The 26,699-nt window shown below is 49.0% G+C and overlaps 1 protein-coding gene across 1 annotated transcript in view; it reads right to left on the bottom strand.

Moving 5' to 3' along the window:
- Nucleotides 1-3,728: 3,728 nt before the first annotated feature.
- Nucleotides 3,729-26,699, bottom strand: part of PIEZO2 (piezo type mechanosensitive ion channel component 2) — a 190,011-nt gene continuing 167,040 nt past the window's right edge. The window contains exons 34-36 of the mRNA XM_058556541.1: nt 4,192-4,705; nt 4,040-4,084; nt 3,729-3,956 (exon numbers count right to left, since the gene is read on the bottom strand). Coding sequence (XP_058412524.1) covers nt 3,729-3,956; nt 4,040-4,084; nt 4,192-4,705 — 787 coding nt within the window. The remainder of the gene's footprint in view (nt 3,957-4,039; nt 4,085-4,191; nt 4,706-26,699) is intronic.

Below are 26,699 nucleotides of genomic sequence, written 5' to 3' on the forward strand. Positions count from 1 at the left end.
TATGATGATTATTCTTATTATTCATTTTGCTTTGCTTGCTTATTTCCTCTTTTCCAAGGAGACATTCTCCTTTATTTATATGATTCCAGCTATATTACACAAGAACAATATTTTGTTCTCTTAAGTTGTATATTCTGCTTTTTGGGAGTCAGTTAAATACCTTTGGGAGTTACTGTAAACTATTTAAACTTTTTAAGATAGTGATCATCCAGTTACTTTAATACTGTACCACCTGCTACTCAGTGAGATGGAAGACTAATATATCTTCCAGGAGAATAATTCTTTCACTGAGGTAAGAGAGGTAAAAATACACGATTAGGAGGCTAAGAAAACAAATGTGAAATGGCATTGTTTTGCATTTATACATTGGTAGCACCTTAGTCACCAGTGGATTTACTTACAATTAATCAGACATTTATTGAGTTCCCACTATGTGATATTGTCCCTGTCTTTCATAGAATGGGAATTGATAATATGATTTGATACCAGGACTTAGTAGAAGTTGGAGTGCGAGACAGAAATAATGGAGAGAGAAGAGTGGCTCTTGGATGTAATGCGATTTTGCATTTCTTTCTGGACACCTTGGAGTGTTCTGAGTGTGCTTTGTGGTCACCCTGGTATTTGTAGCATTAAGGTGAGACAGGGAGGAAAGATGAACAAAATCTATCTCCCTCTACCCCTCCCCCATTGTTTTCATTAGGCCAGTACCAATAAAAGGCTGAATGTTGACCTTAATTTGATGTTAAATTTAAGGGTATTAAAAATATCTTGAGGGGGCCGGCCCCGTGGTGTAGTGGTTAAGTGTGCGTGCTCTGCTGCTGGCGGCCTGGGTTCGGACCCCGGGCGCGCACCAATGTACCACTTGTCAGGCCATGCTGTGGCGGCATCCCATATAAAGTAGAGGAGGATGGGCACGGATGTGAGCTCAGGGCCAGTCCTCCTCAGCAAAAAGAGGAGGATTGGTATGGATGTTAGCTCAGGGCTGATCTTCCTCACACACAGAAAAAATCTTGGAAGAAGAAAGGACTGAGTCAAACATCAATTTGAAAAAGGAGAGCAAACCTCTTTCATTTAAGTGGTTTTTTAAATAGCCAAGAGACTTTCGTGAGTAGAAAGAACTTAACGTGGCTTTTAATTAACTTCCAAGGGCACTGAATAAAATTCCCCTAAATAATTAGCCCCAATAACAAACTAGGTTAATTAAATCCCCTTAGAGTTTAAGGCTTAAATATTTTAAATTATATTGATAAATTTTTTTATATCTGATTCTCCCAAAGCTTTTAAGGGCCTAATTAGGGCAGTCTTAAAACTTGCAGAATTTTTGTAAGCACTCAATTAACTTATAAAGCTAATAAATCCAACTTCCACATATAGTAACTTGTTTCCAAATTTTCATATTACTGTTTGTGAACTTAAATGCTCAATCACAAACTTTTAAAATGAAAATCAAAAAGGTAATATGTCAGATCCTGTTAAATGTTTCAAAACCTTAAATATAAACATACATGAGGGGCCAGCCCCATGGCTTAGTGGTTAAGTGCCAGCGCTCCGATACTGGCGGCCTGGGTTCGGATCCCAGGCACGCACCGATGAACTGCTTGTCCGGCCATGCTGAGGCAGCGTCCCACATAAAACCGCAACTAGAAGGATGTGCAACTGTGACATACAACTATCTACTGGGGCCTGGGCGGGGGGGGGCACCAAAAAAAAAGGAGGAGGATTGGCATGGATGTTAGCTCAGGGCTGATCTTCCTCACCAAAAAAAAAAAAAAATACACGGGTTATCACAATGATTATAAAACTTATTCCTAACCTAACAAGAAAGTATTACCACCATGGGGTTGACTGACTTTATCAGTATGAAATACTTATTTCTACACCTACCCAGGGTAAGTAATTTACCCAATTAAGGGGAACAAATTTGCCATCTTGAGTGGGCCAACATGCTGTTAGGACCACAATACACTTGGAGGTCAGAGACTAGGATGTGGGTGTTGGGTGCTAAATACTTGCAGGATGATTCTGCACATACCACAGATGAGCAAACCTGGCCTTTTCTTTGGTTCTTGCGCTATGTCAATAGAGGACACCAAGCCTGTGCCTTTTAGCTCAGGGTTTAGTTTCACAATGCAGTGGACCACACACCCTCTGGGCATTTCTAAAACTTCATCCTATGCAGGTTTCTTTTTTTTAATAACCTCACAATGTTTTATAGTGTGATTTGGATAGAATTCTGCACCTATAACTAGTTTGAAGATCATTTCTTTCCCTACTTGATTTGGATTCTAGTGTTATCTTTATTGTCTAGTTGGTTTCTGCGTCTTTTCATATTTCATGGACTTTAGGCCATGATTCAGTGGTCTTTATATTGATAAACTCATAATTCAGTAGGCATTATTTTGATAAACAACTACCACCCCAGATAATGTGGTCTGGATCAGAGGGGATCAGTCAGGAAGGGCCAAGTTATGCTGTAGTAACAACTTCAGAATCTCCAGAGAAAACAGAAACAAGGGCTCATTTTCATTCATGCTCCACGTGTGTCACAGGTCAGCTGGGGGCCCTGCTTCATGTCTTCCACTCTTACGGCAGGACAAGGGAGCATTACGGATCACAAGCAGGGGAAAGGGAACTCAAGAGAGGGTCCCACAGCAATAAGTGGTCCATCCCAGAAGTGACGCACTTGACTTCCACCCACCTAAGCAGAAAGGGGCCTGAACCTTCAGTCTCTTGTGGGCCTATAAGGAGAGGAGAATACGCCATGCTGGGGGCTACCGAATCACTATGCTTTAAAGCATTTGCAGTCCATTGTAAATTAATTTTTGTTAAATTTCCATAGGATTTTAATAGAAAACACCAAGTCCCACCCGAAGGCAGTCACTGTTATCTTGCTACACGTACAGAGTGATTTCACGGACATAGTCATGTTTATCCCTGACAGTCATTCTCTGTTACCCCCGTTTTCAGGTGAGTAACAAACCCAGAGGAATTAATTTACTCCGAGTGTTTTTGGTGTTAAGATATCTAATGGAGATGTTACTTGATCTGATTTCTTGGTTTTCTATCATTCATTTGAAAAGGAAAACAACATCAGCAGGCCAGCTTGGAGTTTGCGCTTTTAATTTAATTTTTAAATAGGAATGTGAATAATCGGTTGTTAAAAACATTATGACCTGGCTCAGACTGCCTGGTATTCTAGCTTAGATGTGTGTGACTTTTCCCCAGGGTGATCTCTGAGATCTGAGATGCTCTGCACTAGCTGACGCCTGAGCATCGGGGAGATCTAAGGCAGGGTCTCGGTTGTCTTTACGATTTCTTCCTCCCTTTGCTTGCTTTATGTTTCATATTCCAGTTTTTTCTGTCAAATCTCAACATTTGTCGGAATTCCCATCCAAGTACTATTTGACAGTGCCTTCTTCATGGTTGGTGGAAGGGTAAAGTGGGTGATGGAGGATGGAGAACCTGACACACTCTTCCCTGTGGGGGGTTGGAGGGTGAAATGGTTGATGGAAAATGACAGTGCCACTGCATGGAGGTTTGGTGGACAATGGAGAGTATGATGCTTTCCCCTTGGGTGGGTGGGAGGCAGAGGGGGGTTGAAGGAAAATGGAGATTATGACCAAGATTATGAGCAAGTTCTGGGGGAGACCCAGGCCCTGAGCGAGGGCAGTCCCGGCTCAGCTCCTCCAGGCTAACGACAGGGCCTCGGACTGGGGGCGGGGGAGGCGTCAGGAGCACAGGCCGCGCGGTGGAGCCAGCGGCAGGCCTGGTCGGGAGCTGGAGAGCTTCCACCAGACATGCGGGGACTCCTGAAGCTTTTGCCTTCCAGGCAACGCTTTCACGCCGCGGGGTGACGTGCGCGCACGCGCCCACCCCAGGAGGACATGGAGCTGGGGTGGGATGTGGGTCCCTCCCCGAGAGGTGGGCGAGCTCACGATGGCCGTGAGGCTGAATAACTGTGTGGAAAGGCGGAAGCGTCCCGGGTGGCTGTGATGTGCAGCCCGGGGTCACGTCACCGCCCCGCCACGCGAGTCCTCACGGTCTCCAGCTGGTCGTCCCGACAGGGCCGGCGTCTAATCCGACCCTGAGAGCAGAGCCTGAGGGGGCAGGGGTCCCCCCGCTCTGAGAAGGTGTCGGGAACCACAGGGAGGGGACACTGAGCACAGCCCGCCCGCCCCGTCAACTTCTCACCCTGGTGACTCCTCCGAAACTCAAGCCGGCTGAGGGGGCGCCGTCCTGACGGGAAGGGAAGCAGAGCGGTGTCCGCGCCCGGGTTTCTGCCGAGACCACTTCCGCCCGGGACCTCCCAGCCAGCTGGTGGCGGACGTGGGCTTGGACCCCGGCGTTGTGGCTCCGAACTCCGGCGCGGAGCAGGCGCTTCTCCCCCGCGGGCTCCTGTCTGCTGCGGGCCTTTGATGAGCAGACGTGCGGGGAGCGGGGGGAGAGAGGCCGGGGGTGGGCCGCAGGCCCTGTCCCTGGGGGGGGGGGGCCGCAGGGGAGAGACTGGAGGGGCGCCGGGGTGCGGGCTGCGTGCTCGGAGCCGCGGAGGCCCCGCAGGATGGGGGGAGACGGGGGTGCGCTCTGCTGCTCCCGGGCGGGGTGGAGGGGGGCGCGGGGCGGAGCGGGAGACGGGAGGGTGTCCGTGGACGCGGAGGGAGGGGGCCCCTCCGAGAGGCAGAGCTGAGAATCGGGGATGAATTGGATGCTGGGGGCGGGGAGGGAGGAGGAGGCCGAGGTTCCGGGCTCGCCCCTACCGGGTGATGACCCTCAGCTCAGGGACTGTGGCTGGAGCTCAGGTGAGGTGCGGACCCCAGTGAGCGGCCGCCTGAGGCTCAGGTGAGGTGGAGGTGGAGAGCCTGGAGCCGTGGCCCAGGGCGGTGCTGGAGGCACACGCGCTCCTAGCAGCCGGGCCTGAAGGGAGGAGAGGCATCCAGAAGGCTGGGTCTGGGGGACGGTGTCGGAGCTGTTTCCAGGGCTGCTGGTTTCAGGGGCCTGTGGGGAGGGTGGTGGAGTCCAGGTAACAGAGCTGAGGGGAAGTGGCTCAGAGCTGGTGTTAATGTGATAAATGTCATGTCAGACACTGGGAGGAGGTGCGGTTTGAGGAGGGACATTTGGTGAAGGTCTGCCATGGGGTGGACACTGTGTGGGACCTGGACCTCTGGGCCAGCCCTCCCACAGGCAGAGGGAACATGTCACACTTGGTTCTTTTCTGCTGGGGACCCCAGGTCTCCTGCACTGGGTGGGGACTGAGGGGCAGAGGTCAGAGGGCACAGGGTGCACTTGTGTGGTCCCAACACTGGGAACTTCCTCTGCTCAGCTGCTCAGACCCAGCTCACCTGCTACCTGGGTACTTGAACACAGCAGCCTCCTGGAGGCTGGAGGCGCCTCGAGTTTGGGGAAGTGATCTGGAGCTGCTCACCCCTATGGATGCCCCAGTTCCTTCATCTGTAAAATGTGGATGACTCAGGTGGGGGTGGTGTGAGCAAGAGCCAGCCAGGACCCTGTGGGGGCTCCAGAACCATCGGCATCAGCAAGGCCAGTGGGGATGCAGGCACGCCCAGGATGGGGATGTCCCATGCTCAGAGTGGTCAGGTGTGGGGCCCGAGGAAATTGCAAGACATAGGATTTGGAGATGAAGTGTGGTGACAGCTGCTGACCTGTCCACCAGGCAAGACCCTCCACCAGCAAAAACATTACGACTCACTGAAGGCTCAGAGGATGGTTAGCATTTTTTAGCAATAACGTATTTTTATTTATTTATTTTTAAAATTTTTTTTTGAGGAAGATTGGCCCTGAGCTAACATCTATTGCCAATCCTCCTCTTTTTTTGCTGAGGAAGATTGGCTGTGGGCTAACATCCATGCCCATCTTCCTCTACTTTATATGGGACGCCACCACAGCGTGGCTTGATGAGCGGTGTATAGGTCGACGCCCGGGATCCGAACCTGTGAACCCTGGGCCACTGAAGCAGAGCACGCACACTTAACCACTACACCACCAGGCTGGCCCCCTAGCAATAAAGTATTTTTAATTAAGGTATGGACATCGTTTTTTAAGACATAATACTATTGCACACGTAATAGACTACAGCATAGTGTAAACATAACTTTTATACGTACTCAGAACAGAAAATTCGTGTGACCTGATTCACTGCGTATTTATTGCGGTGGTCTGGAACTGAACCGGCACTATCCCTGAGGTGTACCTCTAAAACAGACATGCCATCTGAAGCATCGGAATGCAGTGCTTGGCTGACTGGGAAGTAGCTTTCCAGAAGGGGCATCATAAAATGAAAAAGGTCTCTGGTGCATCTTAGTATGTAAAGAATGTCCCAGGATTGGGACATCAGTTGACTATTACTAACTATTCAAGAAATTTTTCACTTTCTCCACGTTTAAGACTATAAACCTGGAGTAAGGCACATTTGGTTGTAAACTATTTTAATTGGTCTTTTAAAAAGCATGCATGACTTTGCTATTAGAGTTCATTGAAGCCGGTTGCAGCAGTGTTGTGTAGTGTTGGGGGCCAGGCTTCTGCCTGCGTGATTCCTTCTGCCTCGCCAAGCATCTTGGGCAAGCTCATTTCCTCGTTTAAGAACATGAGCATGACAGCACCCACTGAAGAGCAGTGTTGAGGATTAAATGAGTTCACAGATGCAAAGCACTTAAAAGAGTTATTGGCGAATAGTAGATACTCAATAAACACTAGTAAGGATGATGAATGAGATCATGAACTTTGTGAAAGAAAAGGTCAGGTAAGAGTTCCAATTTGATAGCCAAACTTTCTTGGGAACTTAGGCATTTCAGACTAGAGTGTAAGTCATTTCCTCTAGGACCTCATGTTATCTTCATCAGGGCCTGGTCACCACTGAGGAATGTCCTATCTCTGTGCATGTGGCACCTCACACTTAGACGCCTGTAACTGATGGGCCTTAGCCTTCAGGATTTGCATCCGGATCACTGCCCATCGTCCCATTCCAGATTTTTGTCTAGATCCTTCTCTGCTTGGTGATCTCTTGGAGGCCATCTGCCTGCCTACAGACCAGGACTGAGGCCCTGACCCTGTGGGGTATTGATGGCCCAACATCTCCCTCCTGCTTTGGGAAGCTGCACTACCTTTCAACTCCGCTGGGCCCCAGCAGTCATGTTTAAACAGTGTGTCCCCACCATCCTGGCCACAGTTGTTTGATCCCAAAATAGGCTTCTGACTCAAGCTAAGCAAATCAGGGTTCCCTCCCAGAGAGTGTGGATTTGCTCTCACTATCCAGATGGCTTGCTCTCTTTATCCTGTCTTATTTTACTTCCTAGTACTGCTCAGTACTTGGAATTATGCTATGTATTTATGTGTGTATTGTCTGAAATGTGAACTTCATTAAATTAAACTGTGGCCTCCAGGAGAGAAGGACCTTGATTCTCTTCCTCACCAATGAATCTTCTGGAACAGTGCTTGGCACATAGTAGGTATGGAATAAATATTAATAAACACAGGAACAAAAGCACTCAACAAATGTTATTTTGTTCGTTTTTACTGGAATTGGCTGGTCTCTAGTCATGCTCTTTGTCATTCTTTTTTTTGTGTGTGTGAGGAAGACCAGCCCTGAGCTAACATCCTCCTCTTGATGCCAATCCTCCTCTTTTTTGCTGAGGAAGACTGGCCCTGGGCTAACATCCGTGCCCATCTTCCTCTACTTCATATGGGACGCCACAGCGGCATGGCTTGACAAGCAGTTCGTTGGTGCGCACCTGGGATCTGAACCTGCAAACCCTGGGCCGCTGAAGTGGAGCGCGAGAACTTAACCGCTGCACCACCGGGGTGGCCCCTCTTTGTCATTCTTAATTTCTATTGACCAATAGAAATCCAACACTTTTCAAATCAAATAGATCTAACATTCCTAAGTGCATGAAAATGTTCTTTAACTTTTGGGGATTCTTTGTTTTCCCCCACCCTCCATACCTAATTTAGAGGGACTGAACACACCCTGCTAGATATTAGCCCAAGGCACAGTTGGGACTTAATGACATGCTCTGAGAAATACATGAGCTCATGGAAATACATTCAGCCACCTGCCTCCCAGGGCCCAGCGAGGGTATCTTGGGTAATTCTTGGGTTCCAAGTTTTCTAAATTTCAGAGCCAAACCATAAAGTTGTTTATTGCTTGAAGCTAAGATGCGATTTGGCTGTGATTTCACAGAGGTGATACATTGGAGGGGTGGTGATGGGGAGAGAAAAAGGAATCTGAAACAAAATTGGTTTGAATGACCCTGTTCAAATATTAGAACTTGTACACAGAAGGCTCGCCTTTCCTCTTCACTGAAAGCACTTCTTAAGCCCTTCCTAGAATTTGGGCTTTCCAGGTCAAGAAGTGGAATGTTCTACAGCTTACATTCTCTACGCTGAAGACCAGTAGAACAATCAACATGGCAGTAACTCATTGCATCAATAGCTTATAGAATTCCTTTTCTGGAAGATTTCTGTTCAAAATTAGTATTTCACCTGTTTAGTGTGGTTAGGTTCAATCCTGCTGCCAATAGCTCCTTCTTTTAACTGTGGTTTTAGCACATGTTACTTGGGATTTGATTGCATATGATTTTAATTAAGGATGCTTTAGAAATGTCACTGAGCAGAGTGATGCCCTCACAGAACCATGCTGAGAAGTATCTTTAACTTCAAGGCTAAAGTCAAGCATACAGAGTGAACTCACAATTAAACTGCAATGTTTAGAACATTGCAGAATTAGCAGCACACGTTTTGATACATTCCTAGATTTTGAAAGTGGTTTTGTAGCTGAGTTGCATTTCCCACATCTTCACCGGCTTCCTCAGTCTCAGAATGTTTTCCCCTTCCTATCCTTGACCGCCCAGCCCCACTTCTACATCAGCTGCTTTGCTTGAGGTCCATATCCATGGTGTATGTGTGCATGTAGACAGACGAACACCCCACAGGAAGCCAGATGATCCTGTCATCTTGCAGATACGTTTAAGAGGGTATCCAGACCTTATTTTCAGAGCTGAACATTGGCTTAAGTAAACTAATGCCATAATCCTACTGATTCTCTTGGCAAAAACAGTGAGTTCATATATCTGTTTTATCAGAGAAGAGAGTAGAAGGCACAAGAAGAGCAGATGAATGGGATATGATTTATTAAGACCTGACTGCCCCTGAGACACAGAGACTCCTTACACCATCACTCCTTGTCTGTCCGGGAACACGGATTAAGACATTGTTGTGTGGCTACGAGGAACAGCGAGCTCAAGCCCTGGCAGGAGCTCACCATTGTCCGGCAGACTCTAGCCCTGCCCCCCGTTTCCTGTGTCCTCTTGCATCAGCTGTGTGCCTGCAGACAGCCGCAGAAGAGATGGAAAATGCATGGGCACAGACTGCTCTGATGGTCACTGCAAATTCAAATCAGGATAGGAACAGGATAGGGACAGGATGACCTAGTGGAAGTCAGACTGACCTGGGCACCTGGAGGAAGTTGTACGTCATCTCTAAGCTGCAGAGCATCCTGGTCCAGGATAGACACAGACGCCCTTCCCCAAATGACCTAGAATTTCAGGACTGCCAAGCGTTCCCACGCAGCTGCCAGAGATCCCATCCTGGTCCTCATGACTCATCCCCAGCTCTGGCCAGCAGTGAGTCCAGAGTTTGAAGGTGCTCCCCAGCCAGGGCTGGCTGCATGATTTTCAGGGCCCAGTACAAAATGAAAATGCAGGGCCCTTTGTTCAAAAATTGGAAAAAAAAAGGCTTGTTCCTCTCCTCTGCGCATCTCTCTCTGCCTGTCATGGTGTTTGCATTTGCTATTCAATGTCCGTCCTTCAGGAGCAAACTCTCCTGGGGGCTTGGGCCCTGCCTTGCAACTTGGCACAGGGGCGCATGCCTGACACAGCCCTTCCCACGCTCAGGTCACCATGGGGCAGAGGGCAGCTGCAGGTCGGTGGGTAGGTGTGGGAGCCGGCTGCCAAGACCCCGTCCTGGGGAGATGCGGGGTGGGCCCTGTAAGAGCCGAGGCTCCGAGCCCCTGGCACATCCTCCACTGTCCCATCAGACTTTGCTTACAGAACACAAATCCAAAGATAAAATGATTGAGAAATTCAGGACGACCGCAGGCGCACGCGCCTTTGAGTGTGGCCCGGCCAAGTCATCTGAGCCAGACCCGGGGTGGGGTGGGGGTGGGGGGCTCCGATCAGGTGTGGTTCCCCTGCCGGCACGCAGCTTTCACGTGGGGATGTGCACCTGGGAGTCCCTGGTACCCCACCCTGGCTGCTATTCTCCCTGGAGGAGTTCCCCAGGGGCCCTGGGCATCTTGGTTCTGGCCTGTGCAAAAAAGGAGGGGAAGATGGATCCTTAGGGTCCTGACGCCCTCACGGTCATTAGCAGGAGTGGGCCGCGGCCTTTCAGGCTCTTCGCTGCGCGAGTAAATAAACGCAAACGGCGTTTCTCATGCTAATATTGATCCCTTCTCATAATCCAGCTTCCTTGAATCATTCAGCCAAGAGGCGCCCCTGGGGGAGGGGGCGGAGGGGAGACTACACCCGGCCTCGCCGTCTGCAGTCGCACAGCCGTGGGCCCAACAGAAATGCACCGGGAAGGCTGCTGAAAGTGAGCTGCTCTGTTTACAGCGGGCCCGAGCCCTTCTCTCAGCAGCTGTGAATTGAGCTGTGAGTTGTGTCCACGGCCTTCCTTGTCCTCTGTGTTGCCTTTCTCCCTCGCTTTCTCAAGGCAGAGCACGTTGGCTTGGTGATGGCGCCTCGGGCTCCCTGGGGTGCCCTCCGGAAATGTCCCCCCACCCGCCACCTAGGTGCACTCAAACCGTCTGATAACCCGCCCAGGAGCCGTAGCCGCGACTCAGAGATGAGATGAAGGGAGCCAGGCAGACAGGGAGCGCGGCAAGCCCATCTGGAAGGAGCCACGTGAGATTGGGAACTCAGAGGGTGGATGGAAAGGCAGAGAGTGAGGAAGGCCACGGAGCAAGGCGAGGAAGCCACCAGCCCACGTGGAGACAGGAAGCTGGGGAACCAGTGGGCCTTGTCCGGCTTTCCCGGGGCGACTGGAGGCTGGGAGCGCCATGCGGGTTACCTGCCCCAGGTCTCAGCTTGGAATAGAGTTCCGAAGACCACCTGAGGCCGTTTTCCACCAGAAAACATTTTTGGAATGGAACCACCTTTATTTGCTGTTTGTTCCTCTTCTCCTTTTTTGGCATAATGCTTCAGGTATATCAAGGCGAGGCAGCTTCTTCAGGGCCCCAGTGTCAGAATTTTTACAGCCGCCAGGTGGTGCTGCAGAGCAAGCCTAGAGGTTGCCTGGTGGGAGACAGCTGCTGGGGATCCTGGGTCTGCTGCCTGGGCAGGCGCGGCTTTACACAGACCAGCTCCCAAGTTAACGTTGATGGAGACTGCGGACAAGCTGTAGGATGGGTGAGCAGGGTTGAAACTCACCAATTGGATGAAAACCTGCAGCCATGGTGTCTGTCTGTCTCTCGGAATCATGCACGTAGGCGTGCATGCACACACACACATGCACTCTGTGCAAACTCTTGGTTGTGTTTACCTGTTGTTACTCTCCGGGCCACAACCGTAACTTAAGATTATGTAGTGGACAAGGACCGGCCTGGGCCTTTGCTGAGGCTCCGTCCCGGGCTGCTGGCAGCGCTTTGGGGAATTCTTCATGTAAGCCTGCTAGTCCTGTGGCTGGTCATTTAGCCTCCACGGCTCCTGCCCAGTAAATGCTAGTATGTCCCCAAGCATTGTGACAAACCTACAGTGTCCTCACACGCACGCAGGTGCCCCACCCAGGGTTGGGGTGTTGTCCTTGTTGGAAACCAAGACAGCTTTGAGAACACAGTGTGCCCCTGCCCTGCCATCTAAACGCTGTGTGATGTCAGAACAACAGCGCACGGCTCTGGGCCATGCTCTCCTACACGATAGCCACATGTAGCTTTTAAATTTAAATTAATTAAAATAAAATAAAACTTAATTTCTTTGGTCACACATCACATCTCAAATGCACTATAGCCCCATGTGTCTCGTGGCTACCGTGCTGGGCAGTGCACACGTAGAGCTTTCCATCACTGCAGAAAGTTCTCTCAGACAGTGCTGGTCCGGGTCGTCCTTTTGAAGCGCAGCTGAGCTGCTTTGGCCCCATGCCACAGAACCCCACCTTAGTGGATCCAGTGCAGGTGGGGCGTCTGCTGACCAGCCCTGGTGATCTGTGGGGTGACAGCGTGGCTCGCTGTGCAGGGACAGCTACAGAGAGAGCAGATTCAGAGTGTCATTTCTGACGCTCTGGAGCCAGCTCTTCCTGAAGCCCTTCATCTGGCCCTTCTCTCTGACCCTGAGTCTGACATATGCCTGGTGCTTTGTCTGTCTTACCTCACTGGATATATTCTCTCCTGCGAATTCACAAAGTTTCCTAAATACAAAGTCCTTGGCTCTTTCTCTGTTTCCTTTCAGACTGAATTATTGGATTAGAAGAAGGTTTCCTAGTTTAGCAACCCAGAGACGTGTAAAGGTTTCTGATAGAAATGCCCTCTTCCCCAACAGAGAACACAGGGACTCAGGCACACGGAAAGCATCTGGCGGGGTGGTTGGGGAGCCGGGAAGTGCAGACACTCCTCAGTGAGATACTGTGGGAGTGGCTTCAGAATACCCACCACCCACACACTTCCTGTGCAGGGGGTTCTCTAAGTGGCTTCAACAAGTAACACTGGTACCTTACCTATTAGCAGAGAGAGAGAGAGGCCTGCTTCAAGTGAGATAAATATCTCCAGGAGGGACCTTGAAGCTCTACGCAGTATGCTGGTGGGAATGGGAGCCTGCTGTGGAATCGAGGGCCCACCCAATACTTTTTCCATCTTGACTACTTGTTTCTTAAACCTTTCCAGCATGTAGCATTTCCCAGGGTGTGTCACAGGCCATTTCTCTCATGAGATGCTTCTTTAATAAACAGTTCCAAGAAAACAGCTCAAAATGTTTAAGAAACTCGACGTAACATTTTCTGGAACTTCACAGTGCACTATAGCCTATTAAACATTCTGAGGAGTTCCAGACAAGAAAATAGTTGCATATTGTGGAACTCAGCATTTCCCTGACGCATTTGACCCTAATGGCCTTCTCTCGTAGAACCCCATCCACGTCCTGCAGACCAGGGCCCTCAAAGACACAGCTGTGGTGTGCAAGATTATCCCCAGGTCCTCCTACCCAGCCGCAGCCCGGGAAGGCCACCCCGATGTATTTCTGAGCTTGGGCTTCCCGTCTGGAGAACAACACTGAGCTGGAGCCCATCTAGAGAAGCCCCCAGCAACAAGCTTCACCAGAGTGAAACAGCCATTTCATAATCTCACAGCCCTGGGGAGGAAAGGCTTCTCCTTATCACTGACAAACACAACAGCAAGAATACAGCACCTTACAGTCACGAAAGTCTGCATTTGTGTTTTAATGTCTAACAATCCTGAGGGGTAGGAGGACATTTTATAGTTAGGGCAAAGGGGGTTCAAAAAAGTTAAGCGATTTGCCCTAGATCATCAACCTACTGAAGCAGAAGTTCAAACCCAATTCTTGTGCTTCTGGGTCCTTGACACTCTTCTCTCTGCCAAACTGTTATGCAGAAATGGCATTTGCTCTGCTGTTTCTTCAACTCATACGTCCTAGCTCTGCCCTCTAGATTCATAAGGTAAAAGTCTATTTCTGTTGCTGTGGTTAAAAGCACAGGCTTCAAAATTAAAGATATGAGTATTTAAATTAAAAATTTGTCACGTAGAGCTGTATGATCTTGGAATAGTTACTAAACCCTTCCGAGCCTCAACTTCCTCACTGGTAATACTTCCTACTTTGGATGGTTGTGGTAAGGATGTGCTAAAATTAAAGAGGGGATGACAGAGTCCACACTTCAAGGAGCTTAGAAGCCCAGAAGGGAATGAGACAGATACACCCTCAACAGGCAGTATAGCACGGTGGTTACTAGAGAGACCCTGGACCACTCTACTGGGGGTCAGATCCCAGCTCCATTGGGCATGTAACTCAACCTCTCTGGGCCTCAGTTTCCTCATCTGTAAATGGAGCTCTTATGAGTCCCCACATTCAAGAGTGGTTGGCAGGGCTGAGGGAGGTAATATATGCAAAACATTTAGCACGATGCCTGGCATATTTCAGGGAGCTGAAGTAGTGGGATGAGAGGGCAGTTTGGGGAGGGCATGGACCACGAGTCAAACCTCGACAGCTCCAGATCAATTGGTGTGGTGGCGCTTGGGTGGTGGTTTGGCAGGTACAGGGAAGCAGGATCCAGAAAGTTTATGGAGAGTCTAAGACTGCGCTTTTAGTTTTACATTTCAAATTCCTAATTTCCAAAGGAAAACATCTAGCCCTCAAAGGAACAGATGACAAAGAAACATCTGGTGTTGACCCCAGATGAGCGTGGCAGGAGTGCAGATCTGAGATCTGACTCTGGGCTGACTCTGCAGGTCCGTCCTCTGCCCAGGAATCTTATTTTTTTCTGCTGTTCCCAGCTTGGCATTCCCTGGGCTGAAATGTTGCCCTCTTTCCACACTTGGGCCAAGCATCTGTACACACTGAGGGCCCGCCAGCGTACGCTGGCCTTGGGCCCAGAGAGTAACTGCATTTCCATAGCGAGAAAGAAGGAACTGAGCCTCCCCGAGGGAGCTGGATGGGCCCGATCAGGGTCGCGTCTCACGGGGAGGTGGCGTCCGCTGTCCCTTCCAGAGGGCGCAGGTGCAGAGGAGGACGCCAGACCCCTCACCCTCTCCTCGCCCCTTCTCTCTGTGGAAGGCCACCTCCTCCCTTCTCTTTCTTTTCTTTCACTGTGAGCACATCTTTTCCTGTGGATTAAAAGACCTTGTATTTCTGAGGATTCCTGAATCTAGGTCTCAGGCCCGACCTTTCTTCTGAGTTCTAGTCTTTTACATCTGCTTGATCCCTCTCATTTCGATGCCTCAAACCCATCATGTTCTAAGACAAACCTGGAGTCCCCACCTCCACTGTCCCATTTAGCAAATAGCTGTGTCCAGTCACTGGTGTCACAACTGGAGGGATTCTCCTTGATCCCTTCCTTTCCCATGTCCAGTCCATTAGCAAGTCCTGTCAACTCTGTCTTCAAAATCCATCTGTCCATCCCTTCCACTTTCATGGCTCCTGCCTAGCCCAGGCTGTGGTGTGCTGGAGACAGCTCGTTCTCGCTCCGGAGAGCTGATGATGAGTACCTCTTCCTAACTCCACCTTGAGAGCTTGAAATCAGCGCTGGGGGAGTATTTCCACCGTGGAAACTGACAAAGTCTACCAATCAGGGTTTTTTTCTTTTTTCTTTTCTCCAAAGAGCTGATGTTAAACATTTTACCAGCACAGCACCGGGACTGCTACCATCTTTTACCTCTACAAACGCAATGGCCTCCCGGTTCCCATGCCAATCCATTTTTCTACTCAGCAGCAAGAACAGGTTTCTGGAAATACAAGTGAAATCACGCCCTGCTCTTCCTTAAAGCCTTTTGATAGCCCCTCCTTGCACTTGGAAAAAACTCGACTTCTTCATATGGTTTACCAGGGTAGTCCACGTCTCCAGGCTCATTCGTGCCAATTGCTTTCAGGAACCAAGTCAGCCTGGGCTTGGGTGTGGACAGGCTTTGCCGGGCAAGTTGAATAACGCACGTGGTGATTGTGAACTCCACAGACCTCACTTTCAGGGCGCAGCGCTGAGGCTCTGTAGTTTATAGAATGTGCAGTAACTCTAACTTTGCTACCCCATTCAGTCTGATGAAGAAAACAGTCTAGACCAGCACTGATAAAAAATGCAATGTGCATCACATACGTAATTTTCAGTGTTCTAGTAGTCGTATTAAAAAGTAAAAAAAAACAGGTGAATCAATTTTAATAAAATGTTTTCTTTAGCCCAATGTATGCTGCTCCAGATATAACTTTTTCCCGCTGTCCTAGGGCATGTCCTCGGCTCACTGCCGAACTCCCGAGGGGCTGATTCGCCTGGCGTGGCTTCAGGTATCTACCTGCCCTTTGCCCTGCAGCCTCCACCGAGCCCTCCAGGATCCCCCTCCCCCCCCGGCCCCTGAAGTCAGGGTCCCGGGTCACTCCATGTGGTTCCCAGCCCTCACCTCTGGCCCTGCTTCAGGATAACCAGCTTCCCTGCCTGGGGCCCCTTTCTGACACCCCCAGGAGACTGGAGGCTGCCCTTAGGCACTTGCTCTGCCCCTAAACTTCTCATAATGATCTTGCCTTTGTGGCAAAGCTCCCAAGGCCAGGGGTCAGGACAAGCACACAAGACCAGGCCCAGGGTCCACTGGACTCTTGTACCCTCCATCTCATCCAGCTGGAGTGGGATGGGTAAGACACCTGCAGCCCCGTGCCAGGCTCTCCTGCTTTCCCACCGTCCCCTTTTCCACGTAGGGGGTTGATCCTCTCTCAGGGGTGGTCCTGGAGAGGACTGGGCTGGGCACTGGGTGGCAGCTTCTTTCATGTATTTTCACCAATGGCAGCCCTGCTTCCAGCCCCTCTCTGCCCAGAGGTGCTGGCAGGGCAACCCCTAGGGAGGCCTCTGCTGTCCGTCACCCGGCCCCCGCGGGTACACGCTGGTTGGGGGATGGGAAATGGGGTCAGAGAGGTGTGAGATTCATTACCCAGGTGCCCCTGTACCTGCACTGGAGGGACAGGAATTGAAGTGATTGTCATCAGGGATCTGGACACAGTTCCAGGGGCCCTGACCTGACTTCCCTCCCATGAGTTCCTAGCTTCAGGCTCTGTTTCTCTCTATCTTCTGTAACCTCAGTTTCCTGGCTTTAATGTTCACCTCCAGGTTGGTGACTTTTAAAATCTTCATCTTCAGCTATGACTTTTCTCCAAAACTTCATCCTCAGTCGTCTGTTATCCCACTGACGAGACTCTCCTGAGGACCAATCTCACTTCCTCCTATCTCTTCTCAGACCTGCTTATTTCCTCCATCCGAGTGTGGTTGTTCCAATCTTTCCTTGTCCCATTTATCAAATCTTTTTTTTTTTGAGGAAATTAGCCCTGGGCTAACATCCGTGCCCATCTTCCTCTACTTTATATGTAGTATGCAGCCACAGCATGGCTTGATAAACAGTGCATAGGTCCGCACCTGGGATCCAAACCTGCGAACCCCAGGCCACCTGAGCCGAGCACTCGAACTTAACCACTACGCCATGGGGTGGCCCCCCATTTATCAAATCTTGATCATTATCACACTGCTGTTATGAAAATCATCATGTTCATCAGGTCACTATCAGAATAGCCAATGTGTATTGAGAAGGTTTTAGGAACCAGACAAGGTGTTAAAATCTGGCCTTCTGGCTGGGGGCACATGGCTGTCCATGGGGACGTGGCTGTCCACAACGGGCCCCAAGTTAATCTCCTGCTCTGGTTTCCACCGTGTTTCTTTACACTACACCACTTGTGCTGATCCGGCTGCTGGTTCCCCTCTCCTTTTGCCCTCTGCTGTGCCTTCAGGCCACTCCCTTCCTCTCCCCTCCATCTCCATACATTCAAGCCCTCCTGACCCGGAAGATCTGGGTCAAATGCTCCTCCCTCCAGGTGCCCTCCCGCTCCTCCTCCTCCCATGTTCCCCAGGCGCCCTCCCTGGGCCCTCGTCCATCACTCCATGTACTGTGGGCCAGGCGTGGAGGGAGGACCCAGGGACACGGGGAGTGGGACCCACTTGTCAGTGACTTCTGTCTCTCCTGTGCTTTAGCATCTTTAGGTGCTCCTATCATCTCCCCTCCTAAATCGTGAACCCCCACATGGTCTAGAAAACTCTTCTAAATAAAAGAGTGTGAACACCCAATCATGGATGAACAAAGGAAAGTGTGCAGGTTCCTCAACGTTCTTAGGGCAGTGGAGCGGCGGAGGGCAGAGCTCAGAAGAAATGCTCTCGGTGCACCTCTCTTTACACGATACCTACACTTCGTCCTGAAAGTCGAGTGAACACCAAATGTTTACAAACCCAAAGCTCCATTAATGGAGGAACCTGCATCTTTTAAAGAAATCTTTGATAAAGAGAAGAATGAACCTCATTTGTCTTTGATTTAAATCTTGGCCTTACATAAACATTTCCTCAAATCTCCTTATGTTCATTCCTGTAGACATTTTCCGCACACGAGCCTGTGTGCATGTATGTGTGTGTGTGCATGTATGTGTATGTACATATGTGTAGACCTCTGCTCATCGCCTATGTCTGAAGACGACAGGAACAGAGGTTAACAGTGCAGTTGTAGTTGATTTATTTATGCTACAGACACTAACTTAGCCCTTCCTCTGTGCAGGGCACTGTTTTAAGTGTTTTACAGTTACTTCCTCCTTTAACCCTCAGAACAATTTTATGAAGTAGATACCATTACTGCTGGAGATTGGGAGACTAAGGCACAAGGACCCTTTCTGTTACTCAACTCATTACTTATTGCTTGGTTATTGTTTTAGAAAAAAACTTTGACTCACTTTGATCCACATCTCCAGACATGAGAAGGCTCCCTCAGGATTTGGTGTCAAGACGCCTCACTGATTTTCTTGGGTGAAGACACAGTAAGGCCTGCGGCAGAGTTCCATTAACACCATAATCTTCAGTATAAAGCAAATCGCACTTTGATTCAGCAGCTGGAGTAATTTAAGACTGTTCTTATTGGATTTACACATTTAATTTTGTATATCATTGGAGAAGAGTTTAACAATCAACTTGACAAAGGAAAATAAAGGTAGAGAGCAACAATAAATACTGTTGAAATTATCTGAAACATTAGGGTGGCCAACCATGTGGATTTGCCAGGGTCTGAGAGGTTACCCAAGACCTGGGACTGTTCTGGCACCCTGACAGTCTTGGGCAAGTGGGGTAACTGGTCTCCCTACTTTGGCGTCAGGCTTCTGACGGATGCAAGCGAGTTAGAATTCAGCATCAGTAGGGCTTGTAATCTAGAAAATGTGCCCCTCGAGCCCGCACTTGGGACCCCGCCATTGACAGAAGAAGGGTGCTGTGTTAGAAATGGACTTCCTGCCTTAGAAATGGGCTTTCCTGGTCTTTGCGGCTCCCTCTTGTGTTAGTGCAGCTGCTCTGTATTTTAGACGCAACACACGTTTGTGATCTCCTAAGTATTTTTGAGCCTCTCGACATGATTGCCCTTTGATATCTGACTTTTTTTCCTTTTCTGTTCACTTGTCCTGGCCTCTTCATGAGAAGGTGGATCTCACCAAATAGATGGGTAGAACCAACCTGGGAAAATGTCTTTTAATTCTCCTGGCGTAAAGCTTTGTAATTGGGCTATCTCATGAAGAAACTCTGCAATTCTCATCTTTCAGGTAAGTCTTAAGAGTAAATTTTTCCACTTTAGATCTGATCACATGTCTGAAACCTATATGAACACAGTTTAATTAGCTGTTTTTCTAGAAATAGAGCTTTTTTTAATTGCTCAAAAGGGGCCGCGAAAAATGAGCCACTAAAATCCAGAGTAAGCATTACCTCTGATGCTGCCCCCTTCTCACCGTAGCTCCATATTTCCTCTCCGTCAATCTCTCTCTTCCCCATGTGTCACTTGCTTAAGAAAAAGGCAAATATATGCCAGTGATGGGCACATAAGGCGAGAGCAGCCGATCTTAGTAGATAAAGACCCACTGCCATGGAGCCTGTCTTTCTCTCATTTTCTCCATCTCAGTTGTTTCGGCATTCTGCTGGTGCAGTTGTAGATGTTACCCCATCCCCACCCCAGCTCCCCCTTGTCCCAGCCCAGCAGCGAAGTGGAGCAGTCCTGATGTCAAAAAAACAAAGTTTAGTTTAGTCAAATGACTGCATAATTTAGTGAAAATATTTAGATTTCAGCTCAATCAGTGAAATTAATAGAGCATTTGAACTGTGTTTTTAGGGTGCCAAAATAATTGTTCTAAATGAGACTACTTCAAATACACTGGCTTGAAGTAAAACTGATTGGTTTTCTACCTTATTTTTTAAAAAAGGTTCTGGTGTGGATTCAGCTGCCACGTTGCTTAACTGTGGAGATCTAGCTTCCCACATCACCTTTAAAGCTATTTCATGCAGGAGTAAATTAAGCTCAAAATGTATTATTTCTCCTCTGGTTCATCTATAGCAGTGAAAGCAATCACTTAGTGCTGCAGGATTAGCCTGGTGTGGCAGGAAAACCACGGTGGCCCGGCCGCGGAGCAGCGTGCCTGGACCACAGCTGTGACTGTGGGCAGGCCGCTGGACCCTGGGTTTCCTTCTCTTCTGTGAAAACAGGGGCTGGGACCAGGTGCGCGTCAAGGTCCTCAATGTCGAAGACTTGGGATTTATGGAAAAGTTACCTAATGCCCTCTTTCCTCCGGTTGGCTTTAGTTTATTTTTCCTCCCCTTTCACAAGTATAAAATTCCATTTCTTAGGTTGTGTATACGCTTACTGCACCTGTAAACCCTGCTCAGGGAAATTAAGATTGGTATTAGGCATCATGCCAAGCTTCTCAACATCCTGCTATATAAAGTCCGTTGCTCAAAAAGGGGCTCCAGGCTCCTTCTGCAGAGTGACAGGTCTCCCGAGCGGTGACTCGGCCTGCTAGGGTGTTGGAAACACTCTGCTCTGGGTTAGGCTAGAGGAAAAGTCTCAATGCCTTTGATTAAAACTTTCTGATCTTTTAAGGTCTTGGTCTTCTGCCACCTCTTCCACGAAGCCTCCAGCATCTGCTTCCCACAGCTGCCCCTTCCTCCCCTGAGCTCCTAGAGCATTTGCTTATGTGCACTAGCTTTACCTAATTCTGCTGCATGGTACAGTCAGACTCTTCTGGACTGTCAGCTACTTAGGAATAGGGATTACGTTTTACATCCAAACTATCTTTTCATTCATTCATTCATTCATTCACTCATTCACTCTTAGTGTCTGTGTCTGTGGAGGATTACATCTGAAGAATGGTCATGTGAGTCCTGACAACCCCACTGCCTGACCTGTGATCTGAACCTTACATAGACGTCGTTAGAGAAGGGTGCTTGGTTCCCAAGGCAGCTTATGTTTTAGGGCCTTCCAGGACTAGGGGAGAGTCCTCAACAAGGTGATCGTAGAAGTTTTTGTAAAACATTCAAATGTGAGATATTTTAAAGACAATTGGGTAAGACAGTCTCTTTCCATTCCGACCTCTCTTCCCCATCACAAACGCATTCTGTGAAGTGGCTGGCCAGGACAATTATAGGCTCCAGCTAAGGGGACTGTTTCCTAATTTCCTAGGGCTACTATGACAAAGTGCCACAAACTGGGTGGCTCCAAGCAACAGAAATTTATTTTCTCACAGTTCTGAAGACTAGACATCCGAGATCAAGGTGTCAGCAGGGCTGCACTCTCTCTGAAGTCTCCAGGGAAGAAACCTTCCTTGCTCCTTCCCAGCTCCTAGTGGCTCCTGGCGATCCATGGTGCTCCTCGGCTTGTGGCTGCATCACTGCAGTCTCTGCCTCATCTTTACATAGCTTGGTCTCTGTGTCTCTGTGCTTCCTCCCCTCTTTTATAGGGACACCAGCTGTTAGATTAGGGCCCACTCTACTCCATTATGACCTCATCTTAACTAATCACATCTGCAAAGACCCCATTTCCAAACAAGGTCCCATTCTGATGTTCCAGGTGGACACGAATTTTGAGGGGACACTATTCAACACAGCACAGGTTGGTTCTCCAGAAACCAACCCTGAGATGGAGATTTGTGTGTAGGAGGTGTATGGAGTAGGCTGTCAGGAACAACACCGTTACAGGAATGAGGGAAGCAGGGGAGAAGTTGACTAAGAAGTGGCGTGAATGAAGAGAAGGGAAGTGTATTAACACGCTGGGAAAAGACGTGGATTTCTTGCTGACTTATCAAACACTGACATTCTCGGTAAAATTTGCAGTACACCATTGCAGTGAGAACATCAGTTACAAACTGGTTAATGAGTGTTGTTAATTGAAAGTGTATTTATGAAAACTTGAAATGTCCTCAAATCTTTCAATTAACATATAAAAGAAACACAATGGAGGCCCCCCAAATTTGACAAAAATTTGATATACAGCATTACCAATAATGAGCTGTTAGCACTAAAGAAACTTTCCTAAATTATCTATAATAGAAAACAAATTTTGATCGATCATGTTACAGAAAAGACTGAACTATTCTCTTTACGGAAAAATGATATAAAGCCATTGTCATATAAGGAGAAGATCAAAGAGTATGAAACCCAAGAGTATTAGGGAAATTAAGTATTATAAAATTATAAGAAAAGTACTAAAAAATTATTAAAAGGAGAGTAAGTTAATTAAAAATATTATTTTATGGATTTTGTGATGTTTATCAGCTTTTTAAAATTTTAGAGTGCTGTGATTTCTTTCTCCTTCAAAATAAATATGCACTTAAACCTAATGTTGTATTCGTATTTTTCTTAAAGAAGGCTCTTCCAAATAGTACAAGCTTCAGGTTCACCCAGGGCCATGCAGCTGTCCACAGGGATGGAGAGCCAGAAGACCAACGGGTATAAACGAGGGAACTCAGGATCCCTGGACCCCAGACCACAGAAGCCCACGTTGCTGAGGTGGCACTTGAGCACAGGTCCGGGGAGTGTGGCCCAGAGCAGAGCTGTAGGTGGAATGGCCCGAGGTCACCTAAAGGGCTGTCCCCTCCAGAACTCTGCCCAGCCCCCTGGAGTGTGAGACACTGCTTGGATCTCTGGGCTTGGCTGCATTGGGGTCGCACGTGCAAGGCTGGGGAGCAGGGGAGGGGAAGGCCTTTCTAAAGAGACTTTCCTTGAGAAATTCAGTCATATCCATCATCTATTTATAGTAAATTTTAAATAACCACAAATGGGGAATTCCAGGCCAAAGAAGTGGGGTCAAGAAGCTGCTTCTCTGAAGGTAGCGGGATCGCTCTGCAGAGGAGATGAGGCCCCACGGGTCGCGCAGGAAGGCAGCTGTGCCTGTGCACGCACTCACAGCTCCGCGATGGGACTGGACTGTTGGCCCATTTAGGGTCCGATTTGTTCCTACCCTTTGTCAAGCAAGGAAAAATCACTACAATTTAAAGAGCAGATATTTCTTTGGGCGATTAGAATTGCAATTCGGGAGATACAGATACAGGTAGAAACCCCAAATGTATTCTGATTAGAGGAGAGGGGCTCAGGGTTTTTATAGAAAAAAGGGAGGATGAGGTGAGTTGTATATAAAGAAGAGTTCACTGGTGCTAGATGAGGTAAGGCCAGGTTTGTACTTCACAGATTGGCCTGAGATTCGATCATCAGGCAGAAGGCTAGACTTGTCCTTCATTGATTTGTTAGCGATTTGGTCATCAGCAAAGTCCAGTTACATCAGTCCTTACAGAGCGGATATCCTTGTCCTCACTGACTTCTTGGAATGTTGGTGGTTTGGTCCAGCTTGGAAGATTAAAAAAAAACAAGACTGCAAGGCAATTCCTCTGAAATGGTTGCTCTGGCTCTATTTTAATATGGCTCCACTCGTGTCATCTTTCACCTTTCGCCAGGGAAGGAAAAGCCAGCCACGTGACTGCCAAACTGGGGGGAGGCCAGAATACGCCATGTAGGCAGGTACCTGCGTTCCCAGCACATGCCGGCTCCCACGACAACCAGGAAGATCTGGGCCAGTTTCACCTTTGTGCTTAGGAATTCAGTTTCATTGGGTCAAAATCAATTTTCTTGGAGCACAAAGTAGCTTTTTGTTGTAAGTTTTTTGTTGAAACTGGCCATGGGGACACAGAAGGCTGGTGGACATCTTCACATCTCAGAGAACGTGAGTCCTACCAGGGACAAGAGAGCCTGCCATGCCCTGCCTCGGAGCACACAGCCCTCTGTACAGACTTCCTGGGAAGCTAGACTCGGAGAATAGAGGGAAAATTTATGCAGGTTCAGGGTGGCATCACAATTCTTTCTTCTGTCCCCGCTGGCCCTGCCCTCGCCCAAGCCATGTGACTCACCTCTGGTAGACTCTCCATCAGCAGTAGGGGTGATAACAACCCAGGGCATCTCACTGCGTCTGCAGACCCTCAGACACTCTGGGCAGAAGCAGTTTCCCCCTTCCTGGCTCTAAGCTGCCTCATACTAAAACCAAAGCTGTGGCACAAAGGAGGGAGGAATCTGTCCCACGGAAACACCCAGCAGACCTGGGATGTGAGAGGAATTGTTTATTGAATAAATTTTTTAACACAGCCCGTGCCTGCCTCAGGACTAGTCACTACTGTAAATCGATGGGATCCACAAACGGGCAGCACCCGTTTTCTGTCTGAGCCTGTCTGTAGCGGGGTTGGGGTGGATGGGGGCTTGGTTGCAGTCACAGATGCTGAGGGTCCTTCAGCTGGAGTGGAAGGGATGTGTTGCTGGCTGCACATTTCAAGCCAACAGTGCTGCTCCAGATGCTCAGAAGGCTGGAAAATGGACAGCATGCAGGCAATAGAGCTCAATGACTTAGCTCTTCTAAATACCCTTTGCTCACCTCAGACTCAGCTAACGTATGCTTTACTCCGCTATTAGGTAACTTTAAAAAATAATCTGAAGCTTTCTCACCCTCAGTCAGAGGTACACAGGTTTGCTTTGACGGCCATCTCCCTTCTCGCTGTGGCGTGTACCAGGCACCCCGACAGGCCCTCTCGGTCAGCAGGTGATCTCCACGTGGCTGCTGCTTGCTGCAGGTGGGTTGCATGACGATACAGCTGAAGCAGGGGAGACCGTCAGACCTCACACGTCCACATCACTGGGCGCAGGCGCCGTTGCTTATGGAGTTTACTCGGGCACTATCTCCTTCCCTGTCTCTTCACTTTCCGGGATGGCAAGTTCAGGGGCGAGTGCAAGGGCCCCCCAGAAGTGGTGGTGAAGTAGCGGTTGCTCTGGTGGCTGGCAGTGCAGGGGCGAGGCAAGGCGGCCCCTCGAGGTTCTGCCCGTTCCTGCTCCCGCCAGTGCTGCTCCCGAGGGTGGGAGATTTGGGGCCGTGCTCCTTCCTCTTCTGCCCAGCACCAGTCCCGTCTTCCTTAGTGTTCCCTGGTCAAGAGTCATTGTAAAATGTGGTCTACAGATGATCCCATCAACTCAGTCAGTCCTTCACTTAACAAACACGTGGGAAACACTCTGCATGTTTTGGCAAAGTGCTCTGTGAGGGGAAAACAAAGTTGAATGGCACAGGCCTTTGCCGTGAGGAAGTCATGCCCTTTCATAGGAGGCCGCCTTGTAGATGATGCAAACAGATGGGCCCCAGCCCTTTCTGCTTTGGGGCGCAATGACACCACGTTAACACTAACGTCCACCATGACTTCTTAGATGGCACCTGCACAACTGCAAACTCTTAGGCCTTTCTCCAACTAGTACCCCACCCCCGCCATTATTTCTGGGGGTCCCCAGAGTACAGCTTCCCACCCCTCTCAAAGCTACCAGAGTGAATTGGTGTTCATGCTGGGGGAGCCAGCCTCCAAGATATCTCACAAGGACCCTTGCCTTTCGGCATTCCCGCCCTTGCACAGTCCTCTCCCACAATGAATCTGGGCTCAACCAGGGGACCAATCGAAGACAGCGGAAGCGTGGTGTCTGCCTTCTGAGGCAAGGTCATAAAAGGCACTGCAGCTTCCCCCTGGTCTGCGGGATCGCTCATTCTAGGGCAACCAGCTGCCACATTGTGAGGACACTCCAGCAGCTTTGTGGAGAGGTTCACATGGAGAGGAACTGAGGCCTCCCACCAACGACCAGCACCAGCTTTCTCGTTATGTGAGTGGGCCACCTTGGAAGTGGATCCTTCAGCCTCAGTCAGACCTTCAGATTTGCAGCCCCAGCCCATATTTTACCTGCAGACTCAGGTAAAACCACTCAGTCAGGCTTTTCCCAAATTCCTGACCCACAGAAACTGTGAGAAATAAATATTTTGTTGTAAGCCTCTAGGTTTCAGGGTGATTTGTTATACAGCACTAGATAGCTACTACACATTCTGTGTAGTGAATCCCCTACCACCAATTGTGTCTCATTTGGGACCTCAAAGCAGTACCACTTGGGACTCAGCTTCCCACAGACTACCTAATAAAAACAGTTCCTTCTGCCTCTTGCTCTACTCCCACTGTCTACGTTAACGCAAAATCCGAGGGGGTCAGAAGCCAGGTCATTATCCTGTCCACTGCCCAGACTATGGGCACCTGTCCAGTTAGCAGTAACTGTCACTTGATCTCAAGGAAGGCAGGCCCTGCCTCAACCCGAGGGCATGAGTCATGGTTGGTCTAAGCCAGACCTGGTCATCTCATCTCTTTTCATCTAAGGCAGGATTGTCACCTAGTTACAGGCAATGCCATGTCATGGAGGTGTGCCCGAGAGGCTGCCCCTACCAAATGAAAAAAACAAAGTCTTCTAGGAGAAAGCTCTTTGCTCCCACCCCTTTCAGCCTTCTTCCAGCCTTGAATGTGGGAGCACCGTCTGCACACCTTGCATATGTCTGGCACTCATGGGGCAACATGTCAACACTCTAAGAATGTGAGAGCAGAAAGTAGAGGAGGCCGGAACCCTTTGTGATGTTTTTAAGCTACTGCATCAATCTATCCCAGCTCTGCCCAGACTTCCTGTTAGATGGACAAGACAAACAAACCTATGTGTTTAAGGCACCAAGGCAACTTGTATTGCCTCGTCTTTCTGACAATTCTGCCTTTTCTTCTTCCCTAGGCCCAAAATAAAAACTGGTGCAAGTAGACCTGCCGAGGACTGGCTGCTTCCAC

Source organism: Diceros bicornis, chromosome 16 (genome assembly GCF_020826845.1).
Source record: "Diceros bicornis minor isolate mBicDic1 chromosome 16, mDicBic1.mat.cur, whole genome shotgun sequence".
NCBI lineage: Eukaryota > Metazoa > Chordata > Mammalia > Perissodactyla > Rhinocerotidae > Diceros > Diceros bicornis.